The sequence below is a fragment of the Cydia pomonella genome, chromosome 25 (genome assembly GCF_033807575.1).
Source record: "Cydia pomonella isolate Wapato2018A chromosome 25, ilCydPomo1, whole genome shotgun sequence".
NCBI classification, from domain to species: domain Eukaryota; kingdom Metazoa; phylum Arthropoda; class Insecta; order Lepidoptera; family Tortricidae; genus Cydia; species Cydia pomonella.
In genome coordinates, this window is record NC_084727.1 from 10,264,171 (window position 1) to 10,289,631 (window position 25,461).

General features: G+C 37.2%; 1 protein-coding gene across 25 annotated transcripts in view; it reads right to left on the bottom strand.

Annotated features, from left to right (window-relative positions):
- The window catches only part of LOC133531370 (zinc finger protein 615-like), a 64,849-nt gene extending 47,062 nt beyond the window's left edge, over window positions 1-17,787 (bottom strand). For 21 of the 25 annotated variants that reach the window (XM_061869541.1, XM_061869545.1, XM_061869552.1 and 18 more), the window contains exons 1-4: window positions 17,478-17,787; window positions 14,562-14,736; window positions 13,583-13,699; window positions 10,801-11,004 (exon numbers count right to left, since the gene is read on the bottom strand). In XM_061869541.1, coding sequence (XP_061725525.1) covers window positions 10,801-11,004; window positions 13,583-13,699; window positions 14,562-14,736; window positions 17,478-17,639 — 658 coding nt within the window. In that variant the 5' untranslated portion in view covers window positions 17,640-17,787. Of the gene's footprint in view, window positions 1-12; window positions 1,335-1,374; window positions 2,584-3,989; window positions 4,868-4,974; window positions 6,515-10,800; window positions 11,005-13,582; window positions 13,700-14,561; window positions 14,737-17,477 lie in introns of those variants that run through there. The other 4 variants (XM_061869556.1, XM_061869555.1, XM_061869563.1 and 1 more) reach the window with 4 other exon arrangements.
- Between the last annotated feature and the right edge of the window lie 7,674 nt (window positions 17,788-25,461).

Sequence of the window (25,461 nt, forward strand, 5' to 3'; positions counted from 1 at the left end):
ATATTGTACAAATATTATACTTAACAATAATTACGATTAAATCACCGTTTCAACATCCGAATAGTGTTATTTTGATCAGTGAAGAATCGAGTAAAATATTGAAAATAAACATTAACAACAACGCTTTGGTCCGAAAGCGGTTAGAGTCCGACCAAGCTAAAATCTGCATGCATTTGCGATGATAAAGTGTGGCAACGTTATCATTAAGTCAAATTTATATGAAAATAAATCGTCTTTATAATGACACTCCTTTTTAATCAGCATATGATTCTAGAGTCACTTGGTCTCATATTCCGGATGACATTTCTTTAAATGCAGGTTCAATCGGTAACGTCTCGCGAAACGTCTTTGACACACTGGACAAGCTAATTTCATGCTGTCATTGTGCGTGACCATATGTCTTTTTAAAGCTTGTTTATCTGAAAATGTCATATCACAAACATCGCAACGGAACGCCCGCTCACCGGTATGTTTCCTTGCGACATGGGAGTTCAGTCTCGTCATCGTTGGAAACTGCCTGCCACAATACGAGCATTTGTTGTCAGTAGTATGGGCAATTTTTAAGTGTCCGTATAGTAACGCTCTGTGTTCGAAGGCTGCGTCGCATTGCGTACATGAAAATACTGTCCTTTCTTTATTATGGACTGTAACTAAATGTTCCTCTTTTCGTTCCCAGTGACGAAATCGCTCGCCGCAGATTTTACATTTGCAGGGTTGGCACTCTTTAGTGGTTTTTATGTGTTGTCGTCTAGCTTCAACCGTTGGAAAGGATGTCTTACAGCGTAGGCAAGTAATTTTGTTCGAATGCCCGATTTTGCCGTGGAGATAAAGTCCAGAGGCAGTTTCATATCCTTTTCCGCAAACATCGCAAATATAATTACGGTAATGCTTCCCAGTGTGTTTACACAGAGCTCTGATATTGAAAAAACTCTGAGAGCAAACGAGACACTGCATTTTATTTTTGTCTAACTTCACAGGGACTAAGCCGTGATGGTAATTTAGATCAACGTTTAAACTGTGACTAGTGTTTAGATGAACCGCTAAGTCCTCTACAGTGCCAAAACTACCTGTGCATTCTTTGCAACGCAGATTTGTGATATCTACTCTGAGGCATCCGAGTTTAAAAAATATGATCGATTTAGATGTGTCATTATCAGAATCCATATGATCAGAATCCATATGAGTTCTTAAATCTTTGGGATCTTCGGATTGTTGGTTGCAGACGTAACACTGCAAGGATCCTTCGTTGTATTTGAAAGGATACGCCGTGGAATGCCTCAGTATTATCCTTGCATTCTCCTTGGCAGCTTCGACACTCTTCCCTCCGAATATTTCTAGAAAAGAGAAGATTTCATTGTCTATTTGCTAGAACACGGTGCCTAACGTTACTTTCCTTTCATCTGCTTTGAAACGGATCTGGGATTATGAATTAGTTCTTAAGAAAGGGTACTGCTATTTATCTTCTAACCTAGATGCCGATTAATTGTTAGATGTTGTTGACTAGACGATAAAAAAATGATTATAAGGTATTAACTTCTGGATGATTTTTTTCGATGTGCCCTTTAATTCTGTAACGCCTGGCGAATAATTTATTACAGATTGGGCAAGCACTTTTTTTAGTATCATCGTGTGTGACTTTATGCCGCTTCCAGCCCTGCCTGCAGGTAAATCTCAAATTGCACATATCGCATGCGTATGGCCTCTCACCAGTATGGGTAGCTACATGTTCCTTTAATTCCGTTGAAGTAGGGTACTGCTTATTACAATATGAGCATTTATTTTTGTCCGTATGTGTACTATTGAAGTGTCGCGACAAATAAGTGCGGTATTTAAAGACTTCGTCGCATTCAATGCAGCGATACATTCTCCTTTCTTGGTTGTGAACTGTAACTTGATGTGTTTCTTTAAGCTCCCAGTTTAAAAAGCGTTCGCCGCACGTTGGGCACACATAAGGCTGACATAGTTGACTTGTTTTCATATGGTCGTTCTTTGATTCTGCGTTGGGAAAAGATATCTTGCAGCGTCTACAAAAATATTTATCGTTCTTCACTCGATGCTCGGAACGAATATGGAATTCAAGTCTTTGGCACGTTCTAAATTTTCTTCCGCATATTTCACAAGTGAATTGATAGTAGTGCATAGCTGTGTGTCTAGACAGACTTTGTATAGAATAGAGAAGTTCAGAGCAAATGACGCATTGAAATCGATTTTTTTCTAATTTTAAAGGCACTAATCCGAGAGATTTAGAAACGTCCAAGTTTAAGCGATGAATCGCGATTAAATGGTTCGCTAAATTGTCTAATGAGTCAAACTTTGCTGTACATTTACAGCGTAAATCAGTAATATCTACAAGAATATAAGTTTTGTAGATACGAGTAAAGAGGGGTGCTGTATTGGATCTCTCAATATGAGTGTGCTTGTCAATGTGAACCCTAAGCAGAATGGGATCGTCGAAAGAGTCGTAGCAGACGTAACACTGCAAGTCGGTCGCGTGATATTTGATGGGGTAGGCCGTGGAGTGCGCTAATATGAGTTTCGCGTTCCGCCTGGCTGCTCGCACCGAACTCGTATCTTCATTATGTTCTAGAAAAGAGAAAATTTGAGTTCCTAAAAGAACAGCCTAGATAGTAATAACTGTCGCCGTCCAATTTTCAGTTGAGTTAGTAATTATACTAATTATGTATTTAGAAGAATTGAGAACATATAAAAGGGCTCGCTATTTCTTTCAAAATGTTGTTCTAATAGTTACAGTATTAGAAGTACTATTGGCGCCTAGTTTCCGGGAATAGATACCAGCTTCTGGATAGTTTTTATGGAATACCCTTTCGATTCGTTAACACCTTAAAACACCGAGTAATCGATTCCCTTCAGGAACAGAAAGTTGAATTCCCAGAATGTTGAATTCCCAGAAAGATAAATATTTTTAGTTTCGCAAAATGTTGAATTCCCAAAATTTTGAATTCCCAGAAAGTTATATATTTTTAGTTTCGCAAAATGTTGAATTCTTATAATGTTGAAATATCAAAAAGTAGAATTCCCACAACGTTGACTTTGTGATATCCTAGGAAAGTATACATTTTGGGATTTTATTTTTATGAGAATTCAACTTTCGGCTCCTAAATGCTCAAAGAGTTACCTCGATTACTTATAGATCCCATAATGTAACCGAAGACCTTTGAAATACTTCTCATTGCTGGTCTGCCATAGTCTAGTTTTACTTTATTAGGCGTCAATTACGGAATTTTCAATTTCAGATGCTGTAATACCAAATCATGACTCGTTTCTATAGGCACTTAGTAGTTACTGCAAAACCTCTTTAGATAACGATGATTGTCAAAGTCAGCCAATGTCACTGTTAGAAGTAATCTGCTCTGTCAAGATTATAATTCATAATTTGTTTATTCGAAATGAATAAAAAAAAACCGGAAACTTTTTTAAAATTCTGCAAATTCAACTTTTTGCAATCTCAACATTTAAAGAATTCAACATTTTAATAATCAACATCCTGCAAGTTCAACTTTTTGCAATCTCAACATTTAAAGAATCCAACTTTATGCAAATTCAACATTTTAATGTTCAACTTTCTGGGAATTCAACATTTTGGGAATTCAACATTTTAGGAATTCAACTTTCTGTTCCTGAAGGATCGATTCATGTATTGTTATACTCTTTGTTAAATCAGTTACTCATTTGTACACTTTTTTAGTCGCTCCTTTTTTTTTGAAATAATTTTTCACGGGGTAAAAATAAAACGTACAATCAGGCCTATTTTTAATTATTTTATAATCTTTACGTAGGACTGGATCATGTATTTAGGTACCTAACAACTTCGCATTATTAGATAGTCCTATTAAAAATGAAATAATAAACCAAAGAACGAAAAAGAACGTAATAATACCGGTATTTTTTGCATGAAGAAAAAACCGGTTCCGAGCCTTGCGTACAATGTTCACTGTTTAATAGTTGGATTTCATGTACTTACATTAATATTGACTGTATTTATTATTGAATCACGTATGCTTCCTCCCTAAATGCCTCTTCAGACGTGACGCAGTCGCAAATCTCAGCCCGCAATGCAGGCAAGAAATACATTCGCCAGAATGACACAGCTTAAAATGATCATAGAACGTTCGACGGCTACTACAAGTTATACTACAAACGGAACATTGATACGCCTTTTTAACTAAACCATGGTGTTCTACCATATGTTGCTGCTTTAGTTCCCAAGTGGGGGACCTCTCAGGGCACAGAGGGCAGCAATGTGGCATGCACTTTTTCTCGGTCCTTTGGTGATGCGCTTTTGCTCCCATAGATGAAAACACCATACCACAACGCCTACAATAAGCTTTGTAGGCTTCGTGGTTCTTCCTGATATGCTGCAATAGCCCTGTGGTAGCTACGTACGACTTTCCGCAGATCTCGCAAACGTAACTTCTAAAATGAGTGATCGTGTGTCTGTTCAAATGTAGTAAAGAAGGTAAGCTTTCTTGACAGACAGCGCAAATCCACTGATTATTTAAAATAAACGGCATGACGCCAAGAGGAGATTCAGAGTGTAAAATTTTAGAATGATCTTTTAAGTGTGTGAACGCTTGTTCCAATTTAGAAAAAGATGCGTCGCAAATCCTGCATCTAAGGTTAGTAATATCGATTTTAACGTATTCAGATTTAGGCAGATTTTCAAATGGCATGCGGAAGTTAAATTTGGTGTGTTCGTTGTTCATGTGGAGACGGAATTGGGCAGGGTCGTCATGTAAGTCCCCGCAATACATGCAAAGTATAGACTTGTCGTTGACTCGGAAAGGGTACGCGGTCGTGAACTTTATGATTGCCTCGGCGTTTCTCCTTTCTGGATCGATAGTGTCCACTAGAAAAGAAAACGTCTTGTGTATTATTGAACTTTTCATAGTGGAACACTTAACACCGAAATTTTCAAACCAAGTTAGGAAAACATAAAAGTGAAACAGACAATTAGTAATTCGAGTATATTTATTACAAGAACATGGCCCTTATAACAGTGCCGTAATATCGGAAATACATCGAATACATATTTACATGGTAAATATTTCGCAATTAGCCACAATTAAACCTATGAATGACTTATTATTACTTTGACGACCGGTCTGGCCTAGTGGGTGGTGACCCTGCCTATGAAGCCGATGGTCCCGGGTTCAAATCCTGGTAAGGGCATTTATACGTGTGATGAGCATGGATATTTGTTCCAGAGTCATGGGTGTTTTCTATGTATTTAAGTATTTATAAATATGTATATATTATATATATCGTTGCCTAAGTACCCTCAACACAAGCTTTATTGAGCTTACTGTGGGACTTAGTCAATTTGTGTAATAATGTCCTATAATATTTATTTAATATCCTATTTAATATTTATTATTGTTATTCTATAAACATCATAAATACAGATATGTATTTTTTTAAATAGATTGATTGTTTGAGCTTGTATTGAGATCAATTGTTAAATATATTAAAGCGGGTCACTCACATATTTTAAGTTAGCGAGTAGCTACAACGAGAGCACGCGTTGGCACTGCGTCGGTCCGCCAAGCGTGCGCCCGTTAAAGTTCCTCGTTGAGAAGCGAAACTTTTCTAACAATTTTCGACTTAAAAAACGTGACCGACCATTTTTGATAAGTCTACAAGTTGTGCTTAGCCAAATGCCGTTTCAAACGGGACGAGAACAAGAATTTCAACCCGCAATGCTTGCAAGTCGAGCACTCTCCAGAATGCTGCAGCTTAAAATGTTCGTAGTAAGAATTTTCACTATTAAAACTCATATTACAGTCCGCACACCTAAAGGAGCGTTTCGTCTGCCCGTGAACAGTTTCCATATGTCTTTTTCTCCACTTCCAATCTATAAATCGCTCGTTACACTTCGTACATACATATGGCATGCATGATTTTTCTGTCTTAGTGTGTTTTTCTTTCGCTTCCATAGTTGGGAAGACTTTTCTGCATTTCTTACAGGTCACTTCGTATTGCTGATGCTTTGAGCGAACGTGCCGGAGCAGACCTGTTGTAGCTACATAGCTTTTTCCACAAACATGACATACGTAGCTTAAAAAGTGCGAGATTGTATGTCGATTTAAATGGAAGAGCGTTGGGAAGTTCTTTTCGCATACAGCGCAGTTATGCACGTCTTTGTGTAGGTAATACGGCATGACGCCTAGCTTCCCGTTCGCGTCTATTTTCCGTCCGTGCGCGCTCAAATGTTCCGCAACAGCTTCTAAGCTTTGGAATTTCTGCGAGCATATCCTGCAGCTTAAATCAGTAATGTCTGCTTTTATAAACTCCAGGCTGGGGAGGTTGTGGAAGGCGACTTTAAGGGTGAAATGTTTATGCTCGTCTTCCATATGCTTGCGGAAGGAGACGGGGTCGTCATATATATCTAGGCAGTATACGCACAGTATGCTTTTGTCCGAGACGCGGAACGGGTAGGCAGTGGCGCAAGTCAGAATGGTCTCGGCGTTACTTCTCGCCGGATCGTAACTCTTTTCTAGAAAAGAAAATATCCCATTGACTGTTTTTCTTGAGGCTCCTTATAGAAGTTTTGACGGACGTGTGAAATTTATAGGTACGTAGGTTAAGCCTTAAGGCTCGGGTTTAAAGTTTTTGGGGTTTAATCGCAAACGTTTGATCGATGCAAATGTCTAACTAGAGTGCAACGCGTCCCAAAATTGCTCCGTAACTGGTACATCTTGTGCACAAACTAGTTTTAAATATGGCAAAGTCACTGGAATTATTTTGGGATTTGTTAGAAACATGGAAGAAAATAAATGAACGTAGTTAGTGGAATATTTGTTCTCTGTATATATGCATTTCAGACAGACTACGGCATATTTCAAAAAAATTCTAATTTGGCAATCGATCATGTATTTCAACCATGTTGTCGGCATTTCAAATGGCCTATTTAATATGGATACGTCTCTTAAACAATTATATTGTGTATGCATATTTTTATCAGAGCTCAATATATTTAACAGTACAAAACTGAAAATAAATCGTGTTATATAACATTATTGTTTTTTGAATTATTTCGCATTTATTATAACATATAAGTAGCGATACATTTATTTTCAGTTGAGTATAATATTACGTACCTTTCGAAGATAACTCGAAGCGGAGGGTATAACATACATATTTAGATATTAGGAATCGAACCCAATATAGCTGAAGTCCCGTCGTTTGCATTTGTTGCCGTCATGGTCCAAAATAGTTTGAATTATTTTCTAAAGATTTTTTTTTCTATTATTATTATTCATAAAAGCTGATTTTTATATAATTATCGTTATTTTCAACAGGGTCAATCCACGGTACGCTTATGTAATTCAATTATTGCCTTTGTCGGAAACTTGATATTTCACATTGGGCTTCGATGCCAATAGAAATAGTATATGAAAGTGCTTTACCAACAAGAAATTGTTAAAATAAAATAAAAAAAGTCTCGAGTTTCATTAAATGGACGGCCCTTTAACACTTATGAGTTTATCGATTGGTTTTTGATTTCCGAATAAATTAAAAAAAAAAAAAAAATCATAATATACTTAAGACATAAAGGCCATATTTCTAATTGTTTAATTCACCTTCAATGTCCGCCTCCGTCAATGTATTAGGTATTTTTTTTCTTTATCCTGTATTTTTTACTCTTATCCTAACTTTCTCCCTTTCCATTTCAATACATCTTTTTTATTATGCCGGCTCTTTTTATATGTCTTTGTATTCTTCGTATTTCCCTTCATCATTTAGCTTCAGTCGTCTTCTCATCGACCTTTCGGCCATTGATAGAGGCGTTTTCGCTTAAAATAACTTTAATTAGTTAGTTACACGCGTTACAGTTGGAGCGACGCAGGTCTTCGTGACTCGAAATATACGAAAAAGATTTTCTTAAAACAATAATTTAACACTGTCGTCTCAGAGTTGCGTGAATTGACCCAAAAGTATTTTTTTATCTGATTTCACCATAGTTAATAGCTATATTAAATGTGTTATATTTTCAATAAATTGTAAATACAAACCAGCAGTTTTGTTTCAAAGGTAAATTAAAATATCTGAATATCAATAAAAAAGAAGAATTCCGAAGTTCCTGAAGACCTAAAACCTAAAGGGAAAATATCACAAAATACAAAATGCACTTCAAGAAAATAGCTCTGATAGTATGGACACGGCTTTGAACAACCCTCAACTGGCTGAAAATACATAGCTACAGTCACATTAACAGCTACAGGCAAAATCCAAACAAATAACTTGTGACTGTAACTTTAGGTATTCCACATAGCTATTACATTGACAATCAATTGGATGTGGTTTAGCGATAAGCATCCATCCTCAAAAATGGCATTTGACCATTCACATATATCTAAGGACGGGCCTTACGGGCACTAAGAACGGTGCTAGTTCAGTGGAGTCACTCACGAATTCGAGCCTATCGTGCAAACTAACGCGACTAGTTGCGACCAATCGCGCGCGTGATTCGAAATCATCAACCAATCGCGTTGTGGCGTTAGATTGGCTCGAATTCGTGTTTTTTTATACTACGTCGGTGGCAATCAAGCATACGGCCCGCCTGATGGTAAACAGTGTCCGTAGCCTATGCACGCCTGCAACTCCAGAGAAGTTACATGCGCGTTGCCGACCCTAAACCCGCCCCCCCTCGGTATGCGTGACACCGCTGTACTAGCCTCATTCTTATTGCCCAAGGCCCGTCCTAGATATATATGTCAATGCATTTGACAGAAAATTAAAATTTTATTGACAGATTGTTGTAGATTGCATCTTTTGCTCTAAATTACTTTCAACTGACAGTTTCAATTACAATAAATCCATTATTTTTCGACTTTTAATGTTCACGACAAACTGTGTCGCTTGAGAATTATTTAAAACCGCCCACTGCCTTGAGACATATCCATATTAAGATACATGCAATTTTACTACTTTAAAACGGTATTGGCAGACTTTACACTAAAATATATAATTTTAAATAATATATCTAGTCTAGAATAACTACTTCAAGTAAGTATTCAATAATTTAGGAGAAGTATTCCCTCAATTACTTCCTAAAACAATTATTGAAATAAATTCAATAGAAACATACACACATACGAAAATTTTAATAAATTATCTTACTTTTGGATTTAAAATTTTATTGAGTTAAAATTGTGCTTTATCAAAATGTCATTTTACTAGGAAATCTGCCAATGTAAATGTTGGTAAACAGAGTTGACTTGAATATTCTATGTAAATTGACAATTTATTCATTAATTCCGATGAATCATAGAAAGACCTACTCCAGTTCTAGATATCTTAGAAAAAATGTATCCCATTCAAACAGCGACCTATATTATGGTTTTTCATGTGAAATTTGATACATTCAATGATATCAAAAAATTAAACAATAGCCGGTTCCACACAGAGCGAGCATACATGTCTACACTGGCCGTTGTGTGCGTGAGGAAATAGCCTCGCGCGTATGCTCGCTGTGTGGACCCGCCTAATGAGACAGTAATTAGTAATGTGGTCTTTACATTGAGTATACGTGAACAGCGCTGTCTCGCTGATACATTGAAGCGGCGTGCGGTGTGATGTGTGATAACATAACACTGATAACCGCATAATTTACCTTATGATCGGCAATTACTCCCGCCCTTAAAACTTAGTTTTAGAGACAGCACTAATGAAACTGAACCCTCGGACCCTCAATTCGTGCCTCATTGCAATCTTATAGCATAGAGGAATAATTATCATAGACTCACTCAATACATCAGTTTTCTTACCAAAACGCTTATCATTTTGGAAGTCGACATCCAGCGTCGAGTAGCGGACTTATCGGTACTGCTACTTGACAATAGATGCTGCGACGAACGAAAAGTCTAATTCTCAACTATTTTCAGCTAATATTATAATCGGATTAACCGGAACTCTATTTTCAACTCCTTCTGCTTGTAATATTAGTTTTCGTCAGTCGCGATACCCGAGACATCTGGTGTCGAGTAGCAGACTGATAATTCTGCTACTCGATGCTAGATGTCGACTACGAAAATAATAAGCGTTTTAGTACCAAAACTGATGTATGGAGTAAGCACTCTATGTAACTAATTTCTTTTAGCTAAGAGTAAAAAAAATCAGCTTTTTTTTATACCACGACGGTGGCAAACAGGCATACGGCCCGCCTGATGGTAAGCAGTCACCGTAGCCTATTACCCAACACCAGAGGTATTACATGCACGTTGTCGACCCTTTTAAAACGAAACAATAATGTGTGGTAATTTTTTCCTTATATATTTTATGTATGTATGTATATACTTTTTTTTTATACTACGTCGGTGGCAAACAAGCATACGGCCTGCCTGATGGTAAGCAGTATCCGTAGCCTATGGACGCCTATACTTTATTGTACATAGGAATAAAAACACGAAAAACAGAGATACAGAGTAAATTAAATACAAAAAAGGCGAACTTATCCCTTATATTTTTGTGCCTATTAAGAGTTAAAAGCAACCGCTTGCAGTATCCAATGAAATTATACTTCATACATTTTTTATTAGTATTGAACACAAAATTTTGTTGATGGAAAAATTCCTATATTTTACCAGTGGTAACTACTGGGAAAAAAAAATCCCAGCAGTTACCACCTAATCAAGTTGGTGGTAACGAGTGGGAATAACCCGTTTAATAAAGTTTGAATCAAGATTAGGCAGGTCTATTTGTTTAATACATATTATAGGTACCAAAAACATTCATGTCAACTCAATTCCCCAACTAAAAAAAAACTAAATAGATGCCTACCTTTCTTTTTCTTCTCCGGTTTAGGTTTGCTAGCGGTCGCCTTAGGGGTCTCCTTCTTAGTTTTAGCTTTCTTAGCGGGGCTGGATTTAGTTTTAGAGGAGGATTTTCGTTTTTCAGCTTTGGCGTTATCGAGGAGGTCTAGTAGGTCTACGGATTCCTTTTTAGGCACTTTGCTGGCGAGTTTCGTTAACGGCTGGTCATCAACTGAAAGAGAAGGTGATGGTTAGAGTTCGTCCATATTTGAGGAACCATGTTCGGAAATTGTACAACAAATCCATTTAAAACTAAAAAATTTATTGCTTCTTCTTCTTCCTCGCGTTGTCCCGGCATATTGCCACTGCTCATGGGAGTTTTGGCGTAGGCACTAGTTTTTTACGAAAGCGACTGCCATCTGACCTTGCAACCCAGAGGGTAAACTAGGCCTTGTTGGGATTAGTCCGGTTTCCTCACGATGTTTTCCTTCACCGAAAAGCGACTGGTAAATATCAAATGATATTTCGTACATAAGTCATCACCAGCGCACTAAATTTAAAATTTTAATTGCTTATCGTAAAAAAAAAGACATAAAACGTACTTAGAAAGTACAGTGCTCTAGAGCAGAAATGTATCATTTTCTGCACACTTCTTAGAACAAGAAAGACCCACTTTCAGAGCATGAATAAAGTTTAAATGTATGTATGTCTCTTTATTGCCCATAAACAGGTTAACATAAAACAGACAAAACAAAAATGTTATGTACAAAGGCTAACTTATCCCTAAAAGGGATCTCTGCCAGCTAACCTTTGATAAAATGCGAAAGGATCAAATACTAACAGGCGAAAGACAAATTAATATGAACAATAGCAATATGCGAATTTGGGATACACAAAGTAGGACGAGAGCAATAAATAATAATAAAATAAAAAGTAGAAAACCAGTACTATGATTACGCAAACTATAAACATATACATAAACCCTAAGGACGTAGTTTCGCTAAAACACAAATAGGATTCCATCATCCACCAATTTTCTTGTATTTACGCGTGACACACACACATTGACAGTTATCTCTATGGCCTCGTCCACCAATCTGCCGTCAGTCGAATTGAAACGCCAGTGCATTAATTGTTCGAAGAAAAAAAATTAAATACGCCGGCGTGGTCTAACGTTGCAAAAATTATACCGATCGAAAGAAAAAAAAAAGAGGCAGGATACATTTTCTTACATAAGTTAATCAATTATGACATTATCTTTCGTAAAATACGATATTAATCCATGAAGTTGTACCTATAAACCGGAGGGCACTTTCACTTTTTTTGCCATACTAAATTGAACCTTATACCCGAGCTAGAAAGGTGTTCAAATTCAAAATGTTTATTGCATATCACATTACACATTATTAGGTGGAGCTTATAAGTAGGTGTTCGTACCAAACTAGAGAAGATGTACACAATCAGCCGAGGTATACATTCGTGACACGCACACATTGAATCCGTCCGCCATTGCAATGTCACAGCTAGTCGTCAGATGCGCGGCCTCTGTCAAATTGTTCCTCTATGCATAAACCTATATGTATTGTTCGAATTCGTTCATTTGCGTATCGCTCGCGCAATGTACAAGTGTACAGTCGCCATCATATATATCGGAGCGGCCGAGGCGGCGTGCTCGGGCGAGGCATGTCCGGTTTGTGTGCGAGGAAATTGCCTCGCACGTATGCTCGCTCTGTGTGGATCCGGCTATTGAAGAACGCGTTTGCGCGTTTTGGGTCGTAATTAATTAGGGGTTCCTCCATTGTGCACAAGCCCTAATAGGGGTTCATCCATTGATAACGCCACACGTTTAGGGGGAGGGAGGGGGTCAAAAAATTAGCCGAAAAAACCTCGCGTGAGTTGTGCACAAGCCCTTACCCGCATCGGCTTTCTTATTGCGCGCTCGCTTACACGCACAATATCGCCTCGTGTGTAATGACCAACTTAGCACACTTGTATCATAATGTACTATTACATACATATGGTGCTACTTTCCCGCACGCGTGCGGGTATGAGCACTTTCCATGCGTATGTCGAAACTTTAAAGAGCCATATGTACTGTAAAACGTTGTACGATACACGTGCAAATAGGTAATTCGCAATTCGTGACGATTTAAAACACTCCCTACGGTGGTGTTTAAATTAATCACCACTCGTTGCGAATTTCCTATTTTCTGCACTTGTATCGTAAATAACTATTTGCAATGATAATAGTTTTTATGGATGTATTTTTATTCGTAATGGGTTTCGTGTTATAAATTTCTAACATTGCTTTAGCCAAATGCGAGCAGGTGTGACAAGGGGGGGAGGGGTAAAAAAAATCTTCAAATTCGTGTGATGTAATTTATGGATGACCCCTTAGGTACACGCGTAGTTAGCGAGCCTTCTACCAATTCGCGTGTTAGCTGCCAAAACAGGGCCCCAAGCCCTTTTAAGATGCCATCGCTGTGCTTCTTCTCCAGCTGCATTTGCTCCTCCATCGACTCTTGTCCTAAAAAAAGGACACTAGGCCTTATGAGGTCTTTGTTGTGCTAAAAGAGGGCATTTGGCCCTCACATGGTAAAAAGAACTTACGGTCCTCATCGTCCATATCGTCAAAGCCGCCCACGGTCGTCGAAATATTAATGACTTCCTCACCTTCAATGCTGTCTTTTTGCTAAAAACGGACATTGGGTCTCGCATAGTAAAAATACTCACGGGACGTCAAAATCATTACTGTTTTTCTGCTGTCCTAAAAAAAGGACATTAGGCCTGACATGGTAAAAAGTACTTACGATCATCTTCGTCCATATCGTCGAAGCCTCCCCGGTCGTCGAAATCGTCGTCGCTGTGATTCTTCTCCAGCTTCACCGGTTCCAGCTTCACCTCCTTCTCCAATGGCTCTTGAATGGCTATGGGAGAAGATTTTATGATCAGTACTGTATTTTTTTTTAAGTTGGTAACAAATGCATATAATTTGCTTCAGATGTAGATTAAGAAATACCGGAGAGTTCGACAGCAGAACTAGATGGCACAAAATGTGGTGTGCGTTGTCTAACAAAAATTTTAGTTTAGTTAGTTAGAAAAGGGGGGCCGTTCTTGCTTTTTATTACTTTATCTTGTAGGAAACGTTAAATTAAGGATTAAAAATCCATTTTTCTCTAAGATTAGCCATTATGGAGAAAATGTGAGTCACACAAGCAAGATGGGTGCGACGACGAGCGAAGCGAGGAGGAACATGTTATGGTTGCGATCAAACAGTGCGCCAGAACCGACTTTTTATTGTACTATGTTGACTTTGCCACTAAAATTTTCTTAAGTCCATAATAATTGTTGATTTTAGAGAAAAATGTTACTTGACAAAAGATACTTAACATTTCCTACACAACAAAGTAATAAAAAGTTGGTATTATGGACGGGTCAAATCTTGCAAGATAAATTTGACCCACTTCCCGTCTCCGATGAAGCTGAAAATTTGCATACATATGTAAGTCGGGTGACAATGCAATATTACGGTACCATCGAGCTGATCCGATGATAGAGACAGGGGGTAGCCATAGGAACTCTGTGATACAACAACGCAACCTGATTGTGTTTGGGGTTTTAGAATTGTTTTAGAATTGTCTCAATGAGTATTAGTTGTCTGTGGAAAGAAAAGTACGGAAACACTTGTACAAAAAATGTAATTTTTGCCATAAACTTATTTTACATAACCACATAATTTCATAGAGTGAATACTTATAACACCATCATGATATGCAAATATCAACTTACCCTCCATTTCCAGCTCAGTAACAGTGGTCCGTCCCGGGTCCAGATACTGCATGAACATCTTCTCACACTCCTGCACCTGCCGCTTGAACTCTGAGGCATCCCGTAGCCGGGATATGCAGGGCTCGCAGATAAGACGGCTGTTGCTGTTAGGCCCCGATGTTTGGGCAAAGGCGATCTGGGGAATACAAGGAAAATCAGATAGCAGTGATTGTTTAATCAATAGCAGTGAATACAAATAATTTATTGTACAAATGTGACTAATAGAAATGATGTTTATGTTACATAAAGTATGTCACAATTAGCCAGTATTTGGCTTACAATATAATAGAGTAAATTATGGAAAATTTTCATTGGTTGTTTTTAATTTTTATTTTTTTTATTTCACAAATCACAATATACCTATAATTAAAGTTTCGCCTAACTGTAAAACAGTTTGTTGGCGATGCGCTCCAACTAAACTAAAGAAGCAATACTGAATAATATGCTTGCAATACAACTATAATTCAGTTCTTAATGTCCTTACTTAATTAACCAGTACCCTAAGTAACTCTGCACAGATTTTTAAGTGTAGACAGTGTAGTGGTGCCATAATAAACATCATATTTTTATTGAAATCTGTTTTTTTTTGGTGACAGTTCATTCTCATGGCAAAGTTAGTCAGTATTTTTGCTCAAGTCGGCTCAGATATGGATATATTTGGGATCAAGGCAGTCAGTATGATGTCCTGAATACAAATATAAGCACGAAACGGCAGAATTAGTAACTAAGTAGTCATAAAGTTGGTGGTACAAATTTAAAAATTTCACAATGCAGAGTTAGCTATGAACTTCTCTAGATTGAAAATGACTGAATGGATTATTCCAAAATACATAACAAGTGACTGTGAATATCCTCTATAATAATATTTAAAAATAATTAAACAGATATATCGCAAACTAGGAGAACCATACCAATTGCAATAACAATATAATTACTATTTTTTACTGAAAACACCATGTGCCCGAATCCGTAATCAGTGCACCCTCAGTGAACTCTTTTAAAAACAGACTCGACAAACATTTTATAAGTGCAGGACATTGATGTGCACATATCAGCTATAGGCTGCCTGTGCATTCATAAATAATAAATAAATGATAATGGATCAATGAGAAACAAAATTTTAAGGTCAAGAACCTTTTGATCCAACTGAACTTTTCTGGGTTCATACTATTAAAAATCATTAGCATATTTGATTCAAGATTGTCTAACCCTATCCATCTTCATGGATTTTATTATTATTATTATTATTTATTAATCAGGCAGGCAGTTGAAACAACTGATAGTTGCCTGTATCTGAGTGATCTTCGCTTAATATGTATTCTTTGCGCTGGTTAAGTATTTGTCTAGTCTGTTCTTAAACTGATTGACATTCAGTGCTGAGACCACATCTTCTGGTAGTTTGTTCCATGCTTTGACCACTCTGTTGCTGAGAAAATGTCTGCGGGGGTTGTTTTTAGACAGTTCAGATATTAACTTATATTGGTGGCCTCGCAGACGGGTGTTACTATTGCGCTTGTACAGGCCTTGAAACTGCTCTATATCATAGTGTCCCGTCAGAATCTTAAACGTTTCAATCAGGTCTCCGCGCTCTCGGCGATCTTTTAATGTTGTGAGCTTCAGCACTTTAAGTCTTTCTTCATAAGACATGTTTTTTAGTTGTTTCGGTATTTTTGTGAAACTACGTTGCACTTTCTCAAGCATCTCAACATCTTTGACGAAATAAGGACTCCAGACTTGAAAAGCATACTCTAGGATGGGTCTAACATATGTCTTATATATCTTAAGCATGAGTTCTGGCGTTAGGATTCCAAAAGCTTTTCTAGCGAGGTAGATCAAGGATTTAGCTCTTTTGGTAATGGTTGTGAGATGTTCTTCCCATTTGAGGTTTTCAGTCATTTTGACTCCCAAGTCCGTTTGCACTTTAACTGGTGTAAGTTTGGTTCCTTCTAGGGCGTAGCTAAGATGTGGATTGCGGTTACCAACTTGTAGCACTGTACATTTTTCAGTATTCAGACTTATAAGCCATTCCTTTGACCATTTTGCTATCTCGTCTAGATCTTTTTGGAGTTGGTCGAAGTCGTGTAGAGGGTTAGAAAATATCTTCGTGTCGTCGGCAAAGATACTGACGTTACAATGGAGATTATGAGGCAGGTCAAATGTGTATATTATATACAGCACAGGTCCAAGGACAGATCCTTGAGGCACACCGCTGTGAATTTCTCGCTGCTTTGACAGCGTATCACCAACTCTTACACGGAAGGTTCTTTCTCGAAGGAACGCCTCAACCCAGCTGAGAAGCCTTCCTCGTATACCCACGAATTCTAATTTTTGTAACAGTCTTGTTGTAGGGACTTTGTCAAATGCTTTCTCGTAGTCTAGGTAAATGATATCTACAGGTTCTCCGTCGTTGTAGCTCTTGGTCCAGGACGAGAGACACGAGAGCAGGTTGGTTCATGTATGACGTGATCTTAAGATTGTGCTGTCTAATTCAAAAAAGTTTGATTGAGCATCATTATGTTAATACCAGTTTTAGTAGTTAAAAGAAATACAGAAAGAAATAAATGCATATATACTAGCTAAATGGAAAATTATGTGCAGCAATAACAGCAACGTACATAGTAACAGTGCATTAACTTTAGATCTTCTAGATGTCTTCTAGTCTAAGACACCCTTTACTGCATAAGTACAAATTCTCAGCTTCAAGATAATCAATATTTTCACAAGCCACCCAAAAGATATAGACATCCACAGCGCAACTCCACGGAGTACACACTTAACTTTTTAATTTGGCCGTATAACAAAAAAAAACTGCTTGAAGAAAATGGACGCCGTATTGCAGATTCCAACATAACTCCAACTGGTTTTTTAAACACTTACACTGAGGTCGAACGTCTCTGTCAGCATCTCGGAGTAAACTTCTCTCTTCCCCATCCAAAAATATTCGGTAGAAATGTCTTTATAACAGCCCTCGGCAAAACAACAACGGCAAACAGTAGGGCCGCTAGGCCCCCGTACCCAGTCAGTACTTTTGCCTTCCATTATCACAAATTTATTAATATTTTCACAGAAAATATTATCACTATTGTAAGGCGTACATAACTAATTAAATTACAGCACTAAGGAACTATTCTCATCTATTTAGTTTGAATTTTGAGACACAAGAGCCGACTACCGACGCCATCACACCGCAAAGAGCATATAATCACTACGTTTTAAGAGACGGGACTTCCATACTAGCGAGTGGAATCCCTTTGTTTCGCAAATCATTACCAAAATGTACGACAAAGGACTGTCAAAGAACCATAGCACCAACATAAGCAATTTAAATAGTGTAATACGCTACACGCTTGCGTTTCTTATCGATATCGATAAAATGGGGAGGGTTGAAATATAGACTCTTGTCTACAAATTTTGTACTCGAATTCAAGTTAGGATCGAGTCCACATTTAAGTTGTATGTTATATAGTGGATAGTTATATGAGTGGACTAATACGTGGTCGAGCTTAATGTGGACTCGATTTTTTTTAGAACACCTTGTTGTTCTTCACCACTAGGAAGGATCAAAGTAGCACTTTTTTTCCCTACTAGGAGGGATCACTTTTTTTCCTTTTTTTGCATACTTCTTAGGTTAAATTATTTAATTTAATTACCATTCATTCAATTTATTTATTTATTTGTACCATAATAATTTCCTCATAGGTGATGTGAAAAGCAGTATGTAAATTTATCACGTGGTAGCAAAAATATTTCCACCTTAAGGTGGTATTCCACCTATCCAATTTCTTGGTCCAATGTCATTGCGGCTCACTCTGTCATTAATCAAAATGTGAGACGCAATACACATTGGACAAAGAAATTGCATAGGTGGAATACCACCCATAGGCGTTAACACTTGAATCCCTCACTACGCTAGGATTCTTTTTTAGAATACCTCGTTACACTCAGAATGTAATTATAAAATTCTTCACATTTTTTTTTCATAATTTTTTTTTATTAAAAGCACTATTTTCTAAATGATCTGCAGATACATGTTTCAATAAATGTAACTTTTCTATGGAAAGATGTATCAGGTCTTCGTTCCCAACAAATTTAACCCACTGCCTGCATCTGAAAACATACAGCCTTGGTTATGTACAGTTTATATTCCAAGTGTTTGCTAATGAGATGATCAACTGATTATTTAGCGCTAATATGCATCTATAAATCATGTTTTTTTGGCATCCAATTATCAACAACCCTTTTTCAATGCTCTAACTTTTTATGTATTTATATGTCTGTTAATCATGAGAACCGGTCATGGTCCTACTGGGCAGTAACCCTGCCTATGAAGCCGATGGTCCCAGGTTCAAATCCTGGTACGGGCATTTATTTATGTGATGACCATGCATATTTGTTCCTGAGTCATGTGTGTTTTCTATGTATTTATATGTATATATCGTTGTCTAAGTACCCACAACACATGTCTTATTAAGCTTCCTATGGGATTAAGTCAATTTGTGTAATAATGTCGTATAATATTTTTTATTGATCACAAAAAGAGAGATTAATTTACTTACATTTCAGATTAATATATTAAGCTTCTGTACCGTTATTTGAAGCCTATTTAATATTTGAGAGTGCGATGCTGTTTGACAGATGACGTAGCGGTTCACTATAGGCTGACACCTACCCCCTTTGTACTTGTATTTCAAGTTTTAATCCCCTCCACCAGGCGCCCGTGGCCCGCGGCCGCGGAGCTCTTCATTGGCGTTCTGTTTGTCGGAACGTTCGGTTCACTGCAAAAAATTCTTAGAAATCCTTAGATTCTTAGAATTTTTTGTAAGTACTAATTAAAAGTATTGTTAACGGTTTTACCGTTCGATTGTTAATATTACTTCAATGATTTGATGGACAGCTTGTGTTCGTCAATGTGTTTAGCAAAGCTGACACCTCATCGATTCACATCGCGAGCGCAGCGAAGCTGTCGCGTAAGTAAGCGATTCTTATTTTATTTTGTTTACAGCGAATCGAATCATTTTATGCACGAAGCAGGTCCTTGAAAAAGTGTAAATGTGAATGGCAGTTTATAGGCCACAGTTTTATTGTCCTCCGAAAGGGAGGTTATAGCGGTTCCTATTACAGTATAGAACTGCCTAACTTAGGAATAACTAAAAAGACGCGCTCTGTGACGTCGTAGTTTATGCTAATCAACTTGTGATTTTGCATTAAGTAACCTTAGGGTAATTACAATAATAATGATCGTAAGATATATATGACCTGATATTTTCCGTGCATTTCCGGATTTTCTGGTACTGTGCTGCTGTGATACAAATTATTTTATTTTGCATTTAAATCGAAATATCACAATAAAGGCTGGATTTGGAAGTACCCCCAATTTTAGAATGCTTGAGAGCTGGGGCTAAAACGCCTAAAATAAGCTAGAATAAGAGGCCATTAAAGAAATACCATGTTTGGTATTGCCATGGGTACCATTAAACAGTAAAGTTACTCTAGTATCATGCTGGCTACCAAATTAGGGTCCTATCCGCCTTAAAGTCGACGAAGCCCCGCTGTCGCGGGGCTTCTATTTCCGCTCTGAGGGACGAAAGGTAACTAACAAACCTACATCGAAAACCTCCTTTTCGATCTTTTTGTTTATATCCTTTGGAAAGTTTTTTCTTAATAATACCAATTTTGGATGCACAGTACCGTCAATATCTTTGTGAATTTTATTTTCAATTAAGGTATTTGTACGTAATAATAAATAGTGCAACTGCTAAAAGTGCCTTCTAGTTAAAGCAAGGGATTTAAAAGTGAAACTCTTGGATGTAAAACTGACATATCCCCATTCAGTTGTGTTATTTTGAATTTCGTTTAAGGAGTTTTATTATATTTATATACGTATAAAATTTTAGTTTTGACATGTATAACTGCATACAGGAGGGGCACTATTTACCCCTTTGCTATAACTATAACCCTTGTGAGAAAAGGAGGTTCGAAGTATCTTTTCATGACTTAAGAACGTAATTGAGACTGGGAGGTCGGGTGGTTACAGACCGCCGCTGCCTGCACAAGGCATAACACATATCCTGCTGCGTAAGCAGAGTTGAACAATATTGCATTATGTTAAATTAGCATACTGTAACCTTTCCCACCTGCGCAAGGTGTGGAGAAATTTACTACCATTGCGTAACTTATTGTACCTATACTACCGGTACCTATTATGGATATCCGCCATGGCCTACTACAATAACTATCCTGCTACTTAGCAGAAGGTTTATTAAAATATAAATATGTGCTGTTAAGCATACATACATAACGTACCTAATATTTCCCGCCTGCGTAAGGCGAGTGAATATTACTATTTAGCCAGCTGAAGACCTGCCGCCTGCGCAAGGTGTGCGATTTTCATTATCCTGCTACGCTAGCAGATGAAGCAAAATGGCTACTATAAGACCAGTATACTTAATACAATGAACATGGTTCCAAACGCCAAGACCTTTCCCGCCTGCGCAAGGCGTGTGAAAATGATTAGACACTGGGGCAAAAAGTCAGACATGTTTTTGATACTGTTATTAGATAAAAGTATATTAAGATCATACAACATGCCTGCGCAAGGCGTGCAACATCCATTTGCCTGCTGCGCAAGCGGGTATCAATTGGTTCAAGGTATCATTAATCAAATATTGGTACTACAAAGCAATTATGATACAAGTACCTACTTAACATGTATCTATTTCTATAAGCCAAGATTTCAACTCCCATGTAAATCTCCGCCTAATTCACAATAATAATTCATAATCATTTATTTGCACATAAAAATCCTACGCAAGGCATTCGAGAAATAATTTTTACTATCGTTTTGCTGCGAAAACACACCCCACTAAACATGAGACTGGCCCAGGAAGACCATAAAACCCTAAAAAGATAAAATTTGCCTTGACACACTCACTGCCAGCGACCCGCTAGGCGTATTCCCTTTTAGAAGGCGCTTTGCGAGACATACTGTTTTCTCGCGTTATCAACTTCGCTCGTAACGCGTAGCTCACGCTGGCACTGAATGTGTTAACTGGCTTTCCGGTGAGTAATATTAAAAATCACCATAAGTGGTTCATACTTCATACGTGGCCCATTCAGTCATGCTAATAATCTTGATAATCTAGAGTTCATGATACTGATCGTTGAATTAAAAAATTTAAATTTGTTTTGAATTGCCTTAATCAACCGGCCGCCCCGGCGCTACATAGTTCTAATGGTTTAAAGATATAAATATATTACCCTGGACTGGTTCAAGGTTCTTGGCCATTCATCATTTAACCCCATTTGGGTCAAACACAACAAAGGTTGGGAAAAATGTATCCCGCCCGTAGCAGCATAACAAGATTGCAGCAGCATAGCGTGGCTTGAACTCCGTTAACGTTGCGTTGTCTACAGGAAAGACGTGAAGGACTTAATAAAATGTCTATGACCCACAACTGGTATATAATCATAGCTCAATGCAACTCATCATCGCAGTCCAAATGAAAGAAAGCTATTTCGGTTATTAATCTCGTTAAAATATATGTCCTAGATGTCGGGACGACTTCTTGTTAATAGCCAAAAGTGCTTTTTTGGATAACGGATACAAACCCTTAAGGGTTGAGATACATACATTTACCTATTGGTTCGAATCTACTTTAAAAGACTGTGTGGTTATGATGTTCAATATAAAACATTACAAATTTCCCGGGTGGAATTAAGCAGGCGTACATAGGCTACGGAGACTGCTTACCATCAGGCGGGCCGTATGCTTGTTTGCCATCGACGTAGTAAAAAAGGCAAGCAACCTCGAAGGTTATTTCTATACTAATGTTCATTAATTGGTGTCCTATGAAATTATTCCCATAAGTATTCAGTTTTTGGCAACAATAATGTACAAGACAAAGTTTCTGTATTGTATACTGTATGTTACAAAATATATATGTGAGAATCAGTGAGCTCACTGAGATAACATTAGAATTGCTTTATATCACCGTTGATACAATGTAAATGCTAGACAAGTCTGCGCCATTGGGCATGGGCATGCCACAGGTTGAATTACCTACTTAAGTATATATATAGTTCTCAAATCTCGTTTAAAGTAATGTAACATTAGTTTTTCTTCAAAAACATAAAAATAGGAAGGCTACTTAATGCCAAATGATTAAATACTGATTATTTTATCGAAGGTCTTTGACCTTACTATCTAACCCGTCAGTCAATAACATATCCTTGGTAAGATAAATAGTTATGTCCATACATCTCGCGCTTCCTTGAGCTTGCACCAGGTAGTACAAGTAGGTAATCCTGAAATAAGGTACGAGTATATTTGTGGACAAAGCTGGGACTACCAGTTAGAATGGCTATTACTTATATGTGTTAAATTATGCGAATTGTAATTTATTCAAACACTTTAGCGAACGTAAATCTATCATCTACGCACAGGCCTAACCTTGGCTTATCAGGAACGCAGACATTTGTAATATGTGAAATACCAGACGATACAAAGAACCAAGCGGGAGAGCACTCTCCTGGCAGAGTTTTCAAGATTAAATTGTAGCTCACTAACTGAAATTGACGAGCTTTTAGTGCCAATAATACAGATCTTGTTTAAGATTTTAATCAGTCACTTTATGTTTTTAATATGTATGAAACTAAAGGCCAAGTAAGTATATTCAGGTGAAAGCCTTAAATATACCTATACATCTTGCATGATGGTACATAATTTCAACATGATACTCGTAATAATGATACCTCCAAGAGGAAAAATCCTAGTATTATTTTTGCTGTATTGCAGGCATTTAATTGATAAAGGTCATGTTCTTACCATACTGGCCCTAATTATTGTACATGTAATAAAATAAAACCACATTATAGGCTGGTTAAAGTATGGGCTTAGGCCCAAAAATATTTTAGAATACTCTCTGGGGTAAGACTACCATCGTAGCGAATATCAAAGAGAAATTAAAATGGTTACAGCAAATAGGATTTGTTGTGTATTATATAATATAATATAATTCAGCCTATATACGTCCCACTGACTGCGGGGCACAGGCCTCCTCTCATGTGCGAGAGGGCTCGGGCTATAGTCCCCACGCTAGCCCAATGCGGATTGGGGATTTGTTGTGTATTATGATTGAAAATTGGATATTCTACGCTTATTTACATTCTGAATGGCTATGCACTGTACACAACTACAACGGTGAGAGTGGTAACGGGATTGAACTCTTTTGGATGAGGAACATAAAGCTGTTAATAGCGCTACCAAATTAACCTACTATATCACTTACTGTCTATTTGTTATTTAAGAATGTTCAAAAGCGGGAAAATAAGGACAGCTTATGTTAATCCATGAATTAATTGTCTGAGAGCTTGATTACTTCTACAATATAATAGACAATATTGCATGTTGTGATAAGTGCACTTTGCATATGATTTACTTTGCCCTTAAGACTGTAGGATTTTTGGAAAACAAACAAGCGAAGCTCTGAAAAATGTATATAAAAATCGTTTTTGTGAGCCTATAAGTTAAATTGTATCCTGCCTCATAAGTAAATACCAATATTTGGTAACCATATCTGGGTAAAAGACACTTTAAAGTGTCTATAATCAAGTTTATTTTCTTTTTGGCAAGGTAATATAAGGTCAAATATGAGTCAGTTTGTTAGAATGTGGACCTTGAAATCAATTGAAAGTATGGAAACACATATAATGATCGCAATGTTATTGTTGGATGGATAAAATAAAAAGTATAATTATGTTTTCATAATTTATTTTAATAAACATACAGTTTTCTATATTTATAGGTCCTATCTATAAATAACATTGTAAAGTAAAATATGTCACTGCACACTTTAAGCCTTTTCACATTCATCCATGTACCCGGATTGTTAAGTACACTTGTACTTGTTGTCTCCACCATTTTCGCATATCAGTATAAATTAATCACATTGGCGTTTTCTGACCACCAGGCGATCACAGACACGTCTCAAATATTAAATAGGCTTCAAATAACGGTACAGAAGCTTAATAGCAGCGTTTTACCTTACAATAAAACGCTTATTAAGCGAAATACCTTATTTGAAGCCTATATTTTTAAATTCGCCTGTGGCTACAACACTCAGTTGCAATAAACCAAATCACTTATATAATGCCCGTCGAGGGTATTTTTAACTCACTGCGTTTTCTCCTACCATGCAGGTTGCAATAAGCAACATCTATAGTCTATACATACAAGTCAAGTGGTATGTCTCTTCATATTGAAAACGAAATAATAAATAATATCAAATGCAATCCTTTTTCGAATGTGGTATATTGCAACTTCGTTTTATTTATATTTTGAGACCCAATGAAGAGCTCCGCGGCCGCGGGCCACGGGCGCCTGGTGGAGGGGATTAAAACTTGAAATACAAGTACAAAGGGGGTAGGTGTCAGCCTATAGTGAACCGCTACGTCATCTGTCAAACAGCATCGCACTCTCAAATATTAAATAGGCTTCAAATAAGGTATTTCGCTTAATAAGCGTTTTATTGTAAGGTAAAACGCTGCTATTAAACAATTACTAAATTAAAAAAAATATCTTAAAAAATGACCATTAATGCATAGATTATAGATAATTTTCCACTGAAAATCTTAATTTTGTGTCATATTGCATGCAAGTTCTCAGGAAATTTCACATATTTTATTTAATTACTTAGACTGATATACAAATAAACATACAATTATCGATAGTTTTAGTACATCCCTAGTTCACAACTAAAAATAATATAAAATATAAAATTTTCGATGTGTTTAAAGCCTGCTGCACCAAAATAAGGTCAAAAGTATCTAAAGCAATACGTACCGGTCTTTATCCAAAGGATAT